Below are 13,172 nucleotides of genomic sequence, written 5' to 3' on the forward strand. Positions count from 1 at the left end.
AAGCTTTTAAGCAGAGGCTGGATGGCCATCTGTCAGGGGTGATTTGAATGCAATATTCCTGCTTCTTGGCAGGAGCTTGGACTAGTTCTCTTCCAACAATATGCTTCCATTTGACCAGAAACTGGCCACTTGGGGAGTGCCTCTGATGTTGTTGAAAGAAGGTCCTCCATTGCGCATGTGGCAGATTGCTCAGATTGGAGCAAGCGTGGTGTGGCTTTCTCTTCACACAAAAAGTGGCCTGGAGTTTGCTCTTCTCTACTAAAGCATTGCCAGCACTTCTCAGGACGGGAGCGCATTTTTGATTGGCTGGAAGCGGAAACGCCTTTCCCCTTCTCGGCGCTGCAGAGTAGCCAGCTCACGCTGTCAGTCAAAACGGGTCCCGACCAATCAGTGCGACGCCGACGTGAGAGAGAGGACGCCGCGTCCTCTCTCTCACGTCGGCGTCGCGCTGATTGGTCGGGACCCGTTTTGACTGACAGCGTGAGCCGCCGCGGCCATGTTGAGGGGGCGCAACAGGAAGGAGGCGGCGGCCCCGGAACTACGGCGGAAGCAGCCCTCGGGGGGCGGGAGGGAAGGAAGGAAAGAAGGAGGGAGGGAAGGAGGGAGCCGGCCGAGGGCGCCTTGGGGCCGGGACAGAAGGGCGGAGGCGGCGGTTGGTGCTGCTGCTGCTGCTGAGAAGGCGGACAGATTTGTGAGGGAAGGGACGCTGGCTTCCCCTCTTTGAGAACGCGTGAAGCCCAGGATGCGGTCGAAGAGGGCTCGCGCCGCCTGGGTGCCGCTTCCTGGGCGCGCTCGCGCTGGCTCTGAGGGGAAGGGGCTCCCTCGCGGCTGAGGCCTTCCCGCCCTTTTCTCCGCCTTCCTCTCAGTCTCGGAGGAGGAGCAGACAGGGAAGAGGCCCCTTCCTTCCTTCCGCCCTTCTTCCCTTCCGTTCTCCTTTCCCTCTGGTGGAAGATGGCGTGGGTGCTGAAGATGGACGAAGTGATCGAGTCCGGCCTGGCGCACGACTTCGACGCCAGCCTCTCCGGCATCGGGCAAGAGCTGGGCGCCGGCGCCTACAGCATGAGGTGGGTGCAGCCCGGGCAGGAAGGGGCGGGGTTTGGGTCTGAGGTGCGAGCCAGTGTCTTTGGGGGTTCAACCCCACCCCCCCAAATTTTTCAGCTTTACTCCTGAATGGTTAACCCAGGCATAGGCAAATTCTGGCCTACCAGGTGTTTGGACTTCAACTCCCACCATTCTTAACAGCCAAGGCACTGCAGACTACTTCAACCAGAGAAGTCAGCCATAGCAGAGCACCTGATGAACCAACCTTTGGTGGGGACGAGGGACAGGTCTTCTCTATGGTAGCCCCCCGACTCTGGAACTCTCTCCCCAAGGACATCAGACAAGCCCCAACGTTGGCAGTCTTTAGAATCATAGAATCAAAGAGTTGGAAGAGACCTCATGGGCCATCCAGTCCAACCCCCTGCCAAGAAGCAGGAATATTGCATTCAAAGCACCCCCGACAGATGGCCATCCAGCCTCTGTTTAAAAGCTTCCAAGGAAGGAGCCTCCACCACACTCCGGGGCAGAGAGTTCCACTGCTGAACGGCTCTCACAGTCAGGAAGTTCTTCCTCGTGTTCAGACGGAATCTCCTCTCTTGTAGTTTGAAGCCATTATTCCGCATCCTAGTCTCCAAGGAAGCAGAAAACAAGCTTGCTCCCTCCTCCCTGTGGCTTCCTCTCACATATTTATACATGGCTATCATATCTCCTCTCAGCCTTCTCTTCTTCAGGCTAAACATGCCCAGCTCCTTAAGCCGCTCCTCATAGGGCTTGTTCTCCAGACCCTTGATCATTTTAGTCACCCTCCTCTGGACACATTTCAGCTTGTCAATATCTCTCTTGAATTGTGGTGCCCAGAATTGGACACAATATTCCAGGTATGGTCTAACCAAAGCAGAATAGAGGGGTAGCATTACTTCCCTAGATCTAGACCAGGGGTCCTCAAACTATGGCCCGAGGGCCGAATACGGCCCTTCAAGGTCATTTACCTGGCCCTCGCAAAGGGTCAACCTAAGTCTGAAACGACTGGAAAGCACACAATAACAATAACAATCCTATCTCATCAACCAAAAGCAGACCCACACTTCCCATTGAAATACTAATAAGTTTATATTTGTTAAAATTATTCTTCATTTTAATTATTGTATTGTTTTTAAGTGTTTTTGCACTACAAATAAGATATGTGTAGTGTGCATAGGAATTTATTCATGCTTTTTTCAGATTATAATCCGGCCCTCCAACAGTTTGATGGACTATGACCTGGCTCTCTGTTTAAAAAGTTCGAGGACCCCTGATCTAGACATTATGCTCCTATTGATGCAGGCCAAAATCCCATTGGTGGTCATCGGAAGCTTGGTACAGTGGTTGCTAAACCATTTGTGCAATGGGAAAATGCAATAGAATTCTTCAATAGACAGCAAAAAAAATAATAGAGTGCCATCAGAACAACTTGTGCTTGGCTGAAAACTTCTTGCTAATTCACAGTGGAAAACTCTCTTGATGATAAAGGAAATAAGAAAAAAAAAACAGGAAAAAAAACAGAAATAAATTTCTGTCAATTGTGGAAAAGATTGTGGCCAACAAGAACTGGCTTAAAGAGGGAGCAATGATTCAGGATCAATTACTTGTGAGGAAGCTTTGCATTATTATGATAATTTCAGGGCCTTATTGAAATCTCATGCCAGAGCAGGAGAAACTGGCCTGAAAAGTCATGGGGGCAGGGTTTCAACCCCTCCCAATTTTTTTTTCTGGCAAGGGGCCTGGGAATGAGGAAGGCTTCTTCCCTCTGCACCCCTTGGGCCAGGAGGGCAGCTCAGGGCCAGGAGGGCAGGGTTGCCCCACTGGCTAGTTCATGCCCAGGCTATGCAGGCCTTCTCCTGAGACAGATCTTAAGCAGAGCAGCCCATGCCGCTGTTTTAGGTGCCCAAAGCCTGGACCCAGGATGCTTTTCCTTAGGTACAGCCTTTGACACCCACTCCAGTTGTGTTTTATGTTTCATAAAATAATATACACGACTGTATTTGAGCAGGCCAGTAGTTTGTCATTTTAACTGTGGCTGTGATTTTAAAAAAACGCATAGACAGACTTTGGCCCTCCAGGTGTTTTAATAATAACTTTATTTTTATACCCCGCCTCCATCTCCCTGAAGGGACTTGGGGCAGCTTACATGGAGTCAGGACCAAGAGAACAGTTAAAACAGTTTTGGACTTCAGCTTCTATAATTGGATCCAAACTTTGTCCATGCCTGTTGTAAACTCTGGGTTAACCAGCACCCATGTGGCTTAAATGTAGTTTCTGTTTGCATGAGAGTTAGTTACTATTGAATTGAAATAGGCCTAATTGGAGCATCTTAAAGGTTTGTTTGTTTTTACCTCTAAATCGTTATATACAAATAGATATCGGAATAAAACACTGATAACACTATGTAACACAATTCAACTTAGTTTGTGGCAGCCACAAAAATGACATTTCTGGAGCATAACTACTACTTTTGAAGTAAGTAGCACACAATGAAACAGAAAACAACACATTCAAACCAGGAAGAGAAAATTTTTCAAATGTTGCTACATAGTGTAGTAATTCAGCATTTGCAAGGCTTTGCAACTGAGAATCTGCTGCACACTATTTGGCTCTGATTGCAAAACTGAGCCGACTGGTAATCTTGTTGATAGAATGGGAGAGTGAATGCTTCAGATCCAGTGGGAAGAAAATCAGTGCCCCTGCCTTGCTTTCTCAGTTCAGCATAAGTAGTTGTTTACTGTGAAATTTTAGCTGCTGTATGTTATACTAGCCAATTGGTTTCTAAGTCTCTGCGCTTTGCTTTCATATGTTATTTTCCCAGTTCACCTGTTTCCCTACTTAGAGTTCCATATATTTAGATTGATCAGCAAACCTTCCCCCATGTTAAAAGACAGTGTTTTTTTAATGATACAGAAGCTTCTTGCCTGATACTTTGGTTTGAAGAGAGCTTATTCCAAACACATTTCTGGATGTATGGTTCAGCAGAGGCATTTTTATTGAATCATTACTTCAGACATATAATAGGAACTCCTCCTTCAGTGTCAATATGATTCCATGTGATCCAGTGTCGTGTAGTGATTTGAGCATTGAACTACAATTCTTGAGGCCATGGTCAACAATGAACACGAGTTAGGTGGCCTTGGGCAAGTCGTAATCACATCAAAGGAAGGCATGGTTCGCCAGCCCATGCCCCCTTTTTGCCAAGAAAACCCCATGATAAGGTCACCATAAGTTAGAGATAGCACACAACAGCAACAATAATTCCATATAAATGTATTTGTTTCTGTTGATCTCTACTAAGAATTGTCCCTGTATGCTAAAGCAATTTGATTCAATTAAAGTAACTAGAATGGGTGAGTTTTTGTACAATGGCAACAAGAAATGTGTTATAGAATGTAGTATGGAAACACAGTGGGTAGATGCTGATTAAAGTTAAGAATTTGATAACTATGAGGTTTATTGAATGTTTATAATTCTGTTTAATTGCTGTTTTAATTGTAACTGTATTTTAATGTATTGTTTGGCATCTAATGGTTACCCGTTGTAAACCACCCTCAGTCCCTCTTCAGGGGTGAGAAGGACGGGATATAAATGCTCGAAATAAATAAATCCTAAAACTTGTATTGATGTTTGCATGATGGCCTAGGTCACTTCATCTCTTATGTAGAACATCCTGTGCCTTACATTTAAGAACAGACTATTCACAATTAAAAATGTGTTTCTAAAAAATCTGCCTGCATTTTGACATTTAAAGGTGGCTTATTTTGTAGACAACTTATATTATTGTTTTAGGAATGACATTTTTTCTTTCATATAAACTTCAAGGCACCCAAGAATAGTCACAAAATAAAAACACTAACCATAAAAGCAATAAGCACTCAAGCAGCAATGAGCTAATGAGTTAGCATCTATAAAAGAGCAGTAATGAAATGGATATCAGATGCCAGATGTTTTTCAGATTTCACCTGTATTAAGCTGCCTATTCTTGAGATCAGCCTCAGGGATCCCGCTTGTGTTCTTGCCTCTGATGATCATTAAGCTAGTGGGTATAACTAGTACAAGCTCTTCAGGAGTGCAGCTGGATCTGTGGAATTCCTTTCAGGTGGTATATGCCACAGCCCATTGCATGTTTTTAAGAATAACCCATTTGTTTCCAGATGTGCTCTTAAATAAGTTTTTTTTTATTTTTCCATGTAATGATTCTGTTCTAGTCTGAAAACTTTATCTGATTGTATTTTTAAAGGGCTGAATTCTTATTAACATTGGTTCTAAGGGCCCTTCCGCACAGTCCTATATCCCAGAATATCAAGGCAGAAAATCCACAAACTGGGGTGGAAGGTGCCTCACAACCCAATGATTTGTTGTATTGGACAATATTGGATTATATCGTGTTTTACATACATTTAGCTAGGCTGGCAGAAGCTGAATTCTGCACCCCTTTCTCTATATGTCAGTGTAGTCTGGTTCACCATTGGTAGGGGAACTCAATAATTGTTATTTGTTCTTGTGTCAGGTCAGTGACATGCCTAAACCTTCATGCAACCCATTACTGTGATTTTAAAGCAAATAGGTTTGTGACATATAAAGACACTACGTTATGGGATGACTTTGTATTTCACCAGCTCTACTTATTTCTATCTCATGTGTAGAGGCCTATGCTTCTTTAACATGGTGGAGTTGCTTTTCTGCTCTTCCTTTGTTTGCTTTGTTGTTCACATAATGAATTCCTGAAGCAGTTGCTGTTTACCTTACCTGTTCCATGGAAGACTTCAGAACTACAGTAAGATGGGCTAGAGAAGAATCCCATTCTTTCCTAGTTTCAAACTTTATTGCATAGGTTACTGCAGGCATTCCTCAACCCAACACCAAATGTTTATAATTCTCCAGACTTCCTTCATTTTCCACTTTATGCCATGCTACTGAAACACTTCCAGCTAAGCAAATAAAAAGAAGGGAAAAAAGCAAGGGTTGGAGGAATTTATATATGTAAAAACATTTTGTGAGAAGGAATTTGCTTGTCAAGAGCTCTCTTGACTGAGAGATGACGGTAATACCAAACCATCATAAACGTTTTCAGATTTTGGACTGGGAACTCTTCCTGTTGCTCTACATCAATTTCCTGAAGCTCTTTTTAGCTTGATTATTGACTGATCCAAATGTATTTCAGTGTAGAATTTTAGGTCAGTTTCTGCCAGCTATTAGTAAGCTGCAAAACTACATGGTCTTTTTGTCTATTACAAGATTCCTCCATAACATCATGCGTTCTGATAATAGTCTTGTATCATTCAGTGTATGGTAGATGTCCTCAGCTTTCATATGTCTTCTATAAAGAAGAATAAATTACGCCATCACAACCCAATTTAAAGAGCCGAGCTAGTTCTTGCCCTCTCATAAACAAAGTATACAGATGTCTTTAAGGAGATTCTCTTAGAGATTTATTGCATATTTATTTTGACTAGGATAGAAGTTTTGCTTGAGACAAAACCTCAGATTTTCGTTTGGGATTCACTTCATTCTTCTAGGAGAATTTGTATAAAATTATAGATGTAAATTGCTGCATGATTTTGGCAGAGACTATAATTTATTTTCATTTCTTTTTTCTTTAGTGGTACTAGTTAAGTTAGAATCATACTAGTTAAGCTAGAATCATACTTGGCAGAGACTACAAAGATCATCCAGGCAACAAACCAGGCAAAAAGATCCACACAAATCATGGCCACCAGGCACCAGGTCCGAGTCAGTACTTGATTAGTATTTGGATGGGAGTGATTAGGATCTGGATGGGAGACCAAGGGCCATATCAGATGATTTCAGGGTTCTTTATGGCCCCTGGTCCAGAGGGGAAAAATCAAATGCTACTCTGTAGTGTGATTGTCTGTCTGGGTAGTTCAAATGTCATAAGGGCTTGTGACTAAATCTGTCCCCCTATGCTGGGACAGTAACCTGCCAAAATGGTCTGAAAATCACAGGTGGTTCATGCTGGGAAGATCACTTCTTAGCAACTCAGCATCTGTCCAGTTAAACTTTTGTCAAGAGGAAGTGATGTCTTGGATTTTATTTGAAAGTGTGTATATACAGTCCACAAGTTATAAACAAGATAGGTTATGTAGGTTTGTTCTTAAGATGAATTTGTAAGTTGGAACAGGTACATTTTTAAGTGTAACTCCAGCCACACACACTGTAGATTGCATAGAGAGTCTTAGCAGCCCTATAGTGTTTTATTGTGTGTACTCCAGTTCAGAAGATTTCCCCTCACTTTCTGTTCCTGTGATAATTGCATTTTGAAAAATTTGGCTTGTCGTGGAAACAAGGAGTGGTGATAAAGCTTCAGTGGAGAACCTTTTTCCCATGATAATTCTTTCAGGAGTGAATTTCCCTTCTGAGGGGAAGATTTCTCTCACTTCCTGGTGTCTCATCTCTTTTTAAAAAACAATGTGTCATTTGTAAGTCAGATGTTTGTAATTTAGGGACCGCATGTGTATGTGTGTGTATATGTATGTATATATATGGATAGAATTATACTTCTAAAATGTACCTGGTCTGACTTACATACAAATTCAACTTAAGAACAAATCTTGTTTGAAATTTGGGGAGTGTTTGAACTGGAATTTATCTAATTGTTTCAGTACTTACAGAAATATTATGTCTTCGTTCTGGATGATAGGTGGTCATTGAATACATTTTGAACTGCTCTTTTTGTACTTGTTTTTCTAGACAATTCAGATGAAGAGCTTTTGCTTATTTTGAAACTGATGTCATGTGTTATTTATGAACAGTATTTAACAAGCAATGAACTAAGGGTTTGCAAGGCTAATTATAATAAAACTATAGTAATAATAAAACTTTATTTATATTCCAGTCTTATCTCTCCAAAGGGACTCGGGGTGGATTCCAAACATAAAAGGCAAACATTCAATGTCCAATACAACAACAGTACATCCATACTAACAAAATTTAAGCAACCCAACATATAAACACGAATTATAACTTAACAACTAAAATTAAATAAAAAAACACAGTCTGTTATAACAGACATAAGGCAAAACATCAAACATCGAATGGAAACAATAATTTCCCATTAGAAAATCTCTGGAGGTTTTGAGAAAGATGGTAATTAGCACCATGTGTCTAGGGGCCTTAAGTTCTTAGTTTAATGGAATCTTAATAACTTTTTCTGCAGATGTTTATGAGGAGCTCATGAGCATGTTTGTCCTTTAATCTGAAAACAAGGAATTGAATTTGTAGGCTATTGCCCATTATCTATATTTTTGAACACTTTACATACTAATCAATTAATTCCTGTCTAATACTTCACATATAACTTTGTGTATTTTTTCTTTTTTTGCAGAATTTGGTTATAGTGAAGTAAAGTGAACTTAAATGTTCTCATTTATAGTTTTTTTTTAAAAGGTATTTTATGTTGTGAAAATGTTTGAGAAAAATCATTGTCATGACATGATAAAATATCTTCAGCTTAAAAAACAATGTGATTTCTATACAATTTAGAAGAAGAAATTAGGACATTTCATCAAGGATGTTATTTTCCCAGCAGTACAGCTATTGTTTTTTGTCAATTTGGTCTGTATTTTGCCCACTGCAAAGCTTCTTCCTAGGAACAGAGTGACCATTTTTGAGACCTAATATTATAATCTTTTAAAATTTCAGTGATGTTCTGGCCCTGCCCATTTTCAAGCAAGAAGATTCTGACCTTCCATCTGACAATGAGACAAAACATCCACCATTTCAATATGTGATGTGTACTGCAACATCTCCAGCAGTCAAATTGCACGATGAAACCCTTACTTACTTAAACCAAGGTTAGCATTTTTTTCTTCTATTTATTGTGATTCCATTTAAATAAATAAGGATTCTTAAAAAGGGTTTTTTCCAGGGGGAAAAAAACTCATTACTCTCAAGAAAAAACCATTACTCTCATTAATAAATGTGCTTCTTCTGTGTCTTGGAGTACTGGTATGTGTGGGGAGAAAGCATGGAAGAAAATATTTTGAACATAGAACAGATTCAATATGGAAGACAAACTTTTCATTTAACAGGAAACATTGACCTTTGCCTGATGCCTAATTCTGATGTCACAAAGAATAGTGTAATGTTAGCATTCTTTGTTTCCCTGCAAGGAAAGAGGAAGACTTGAAGTTCCAGCCTCATGTAGATAAGGTAGCAATTGCAATTGGGTTCATGGTAAATATACAAACAACTACTCATGTGTGATATTACAGTGAATATTAGCATATTGCACTCTGCTTCTTTGTATTTAACTTCAATTTTATGAATAGTTAAAAACATAGGGTTTTGGCTCTTACAGGAAAATATTTATTAACCTTCTATTATCCAGATATTCTGGTAATTAAACTGACTAAACACAGCTCAGTTCATGAAACAATAATCCTGATTGATTGATAATTATATTACATGGTGTGGAGTACTTGAATTTTGTAATGATCTTAGTGTTCATTTCTAAGACTCCAATGAAACTTGAGCATTTTTACCCAATTCAAAATGTTTCTTAAGTATTGTGTTAATAAATCATTCTTTATTATTTACAGAGTATATGTTGTTTCTATATTGGCTAGTTGTAACCTCAAAAACATTTGTGCATTAAGAAAATGCCATTTTCCTAACCTGATCTTCATGGAGGTCACTGTTTCATGGTGAATTGAATGTGCAGTGGTTACTGCTGATTATGTTCCCATGTTAAGATGAGATCTAAACTCCAGATTTGCGTTGATACTCCCTTGGGTGAAATATTTAATAATTCCAGAATTGCTGTTCATTGACTTAAACATGTTGCTTAAATGGGAAGCATGAACAATTTAGAAAATTATTAATTTATATTTCTTATTTATGGAATGTTTTCATCTTGTTGACTGCAGGGCTGTGTTCTTGCAGTTCCTTCTTGTGGGAGTTTTCACTATTGTTTCCCTATCTCTTGCAGTATTTTTTAGAATTCAGTGGATGTTTAAGAGTTGTGTCTGCTTGCAGTTGTTACATCTATTCTTCATTTTAACATTAGTTACTAGTAACAGGGTAGTTTGAGCTTAAGGTAACACTCCCAGTATTCAGGGCTCTGAACAAGAGGTGTAGTAACTATATCAAATCAAATCAAATCATTTATTTCGGTCATTGACCAGCACAGGAAATAGTCACAGGGCTCTGAACAAGAGGTATAGTAACTAGTAACTATATTACAAACATGCTACGAGAACGTCAGATGTAATGATTGTCTGTGCTGTTGGAATGATCACACCTTAAATTGGCAGATGTGATGACCGTATATCTTAGCAGATTCCATCGTAAATACTTCCCCCGCCCCTTTCTCACTTTTAGAGAAAGTCGTAAATAATTTTCTCTTCATCCTAGAGGAACTATAGCTGGCTTTCATCCTACCTATACTTTACTTTCCTGCTTTCCATAATATAGCATAGTTCATCCTGATATTTCTAAATAACCTACTAAAATGGCTTTTAGAAAATAGATTAATCCACTCAATGAATAAAATGATTTTTCCCCTCTCTAAAGGTCAGTCCTATGAAATACGGTTATTAGATAATCGGAAAATGGGAGACCTGCCAGAGATCACTGGAAAACTTGTAAAGGTGGGTATATGTTTGTGGCCTAGTCTTGGTCCATATCTCTTTTTCAGTTGCCATTACTTTTTCTTTGGGGCTGTTTCCAGTTTTGATGGCTTAAAAACGTATCTAGGAAGATATGAAAGAGGCAATTGGCAAACTTACTTTTGTCATGAGAGGAGATTCTGTACGTCTGAGCGTTCTAACATCCTCCACATGACTAGACCCTTTAAACCAGTGGTTCTCAACCTGTGGATTCCTAGATGTTTTTACCTTCAACTTCCAGAAATCTTAACAGCTGATGAACTAGCTGGGAATTCTGAGAGTTGTAGGCCAAAACACCCACAGGTTGAGAAACACTGCTTTAAACATTAGAAAGATACATAATTGAGCATGTGCTCCCTTACCATTACTTCCTTCTGGTATTATTGAGACCATTTCTTGCTCTACAGAATGCTGTATCAACTTGAGCTGTGTACAGTTATTCATTATCAAATATACTAACAGTTGAATATGAGAAATCTCTAGACTTAAATGTTCACTAATTAGTCAATGATGGGAGTAAAGGAATACCTGATTTAGTGTCAGTAACATGCAGGAATTACTGCTCTAAATGTTCTGCAACACAGAACTATATGTGGGTAGATAGGCTGCGTTTAAAAAAAACCCTTTTGCATCTCCCTACAAGTTGGTTCAGTAGCGAGGATGCAGGAAAAACTTACTATATCAGAGGTAGAAGCTTGCTCATGAATTTGAATTGGCTTTTAAAAAAATAACTATGGAGGGAGTGGTGGTTTCTGACACAATTTGATACAAGGAGGGAGGCATATGTTCATGAGTATCCAATTCACAAATAACATGCGTTCTTTACTGGTTATCTCAGTTAGCCTAAAATCTCTATTAGAGAGGTGGAAATTAACCAAGAGATTGAATTATAGATTTCCAAGCACTTAAAACCTCACCTAGTCACAGCAGCTGTGAATGTTTATCACTTCAGAAAAAACAAACCCTGGCAAGCTGGTGAGAAAGCTCATGTCTCTCAGACCTCCAATCTGCTGATGTCACCTGAGACTTCTAAATCAGTGTTAGGGCTGTAGTTGACAAAATAATTTGATGTGAATGTCATAGGGTACTTGAGCACATTTTAGTTGAAGTATATAAGTGTTTTTCTAGCCTAGCTATATATTGCTCTTCTTTGAATTAAATTTATTTAAAGGAAAATCTATAGGAAATTCCTAAAATACTTTTTTGCAATGCTTTTGGGTGTTTTAACTGTTTTAAATTAAAGTTTTAATAGGATTCATTAACTTTTTCAGTTATATTTTGCTTTAGTGTATTATAGGTGGCCTTGTTCCATGTTGGGAAAAAGGCAAGATATAAATTAATCAAATAACATAAAATGGAGGAACATTGGGAAGCAGAGGCCAAGGTAGTAATTTTTTAAAACATATGTAGAAATCCAAAGTGTGTATTTACATGTTAGTCACTTCTGACATAGGGAGCCTGCTTGGTAGTGATCCCTTTTCAAAACAGGATGTTTAAAAAGATGGGATAGATTCCAATTTGTTTTTTCTTCATGGGCTCTAAATCACGCAATTGGGTATTCTGCACCTGTGCAGAACGTCTTTGGAACCTTCCAGAATCACTAGGCAATTTTTTTTGGTCGTAACCCTGCCCACTCTCCCGGTGCATAAAAGCCCCTCAGTTCCTTTCATCCGCACTGCATCCAAGTTCAGAAACCTCACCTCTTTACAAGCTCGTAATTTTTACATGCTTTTCTCACAGTAACACTTTTCAAATTGCTAGCTGTGATTTCAATGTTTTCTAAGCTAAGTTGTCCCATGCACAAATAAAAGATGCTTTTCCCTGTAATGTTCATAATCTAAAACAAAGAAGGCTATTACTTTATGAATGGCACTCAAGAAACTACCTTGGTATTCATATTTTAGTATACTGATAGATCCCCTTCTTAAGAAAGCCCATATCACGCTTGTTGAGTGACATGGCAGTAAGAGAATTTGAATGGGTGTAGAGTTGCAAAATATCACATCTGAACACTACAGTACTAAGATTATCAAATTTCTTGAACATATTTCCAATTTTATTGTGTGTGTGTGTGTGTTTTTTTTAATTTACTAGAGTATTATAAGAGTTGTGTTCCATGACAGAAGGTTGCAATACACTGAACATCAGCAATTAGAAGGTTGGAAGTGGAATCGTCCTGGAGACAGATTACTGGATTTAGGTAAGTATATGAATGAAGTATGTCCAAGAAGCATTATTGCTATTATTACATTGAATATCATTAAAATTAAATATCTGGCTTAAGTTATGCTGTTGCCATTGTTGTGTGCCTTGAAGTTATTTGCAACTTCTGGCAACCCTATCCTGGGATTTTCTAGAACTAGGACTTGCCAAAGGTCACCCAGTGGGTTTCCGTCACCAAGCAGAGAATCTAAGCCTGGTCTTCAGAGTCATATCCAGTGCTCAAACCACTACACTTGGATGCCTTTACTCTACATT

The 13,172-nt window shown here is 39.5% G+C and overlaps 1 protein-coding gene across 3 annotated transcripts in view; it reads left to right on the forward strand.

The window, feature by feature from the left end:
- The first annotated feature begins 465 nt into the window (after nt 1-465).
- UBP1 (upstream binding protein 1) overlaps nt 466-13,172 on the forward strand; it is a 30,136-nt gene continuing 17,429 nt past the window's right edge. Inside the window, exons 1-4 of one of the 3 annotated variants that reach the window (XM_067470198.1) lie at nt 466-1,064; nt 8,728-8,879; nt 10,600-10,676; nt 12,789-12,894. In XM_067470198.1, coding sequence (XP_067326299.1) covers nt 952-1,064; nt 8,728-8,879; nt 10,600-10,676; nt 12,789-12,894 — 448 coding nt within the window. In that variant the 5' untranslated portion in view covers nt 466-951. The remainder of the gene's footprint in view (nt 1,065-8,727; nt 8,880-10,599; nt 10,677-12,788; nt 12,895-13,172) is intronic. The other 2 variants (XM_060781741.2, XM_060781740.2) reach the window with 2 other exon arrangements.

This window comes from Anolis sagrei, chromosome 6 (genome assembly GCF_037176765.1).
Source record: "Anolis sagrei isolate rAnoSag1 chromosome 6, rAnoSag1.mat, whole genome shotgun sequence".
Classification (NCBI taxonomy): Eukaryota; Metazoa; Chordata; class Lepidosauria; order Squamata; family Dactyloidae; genus Anolis; species Anolis sagrei.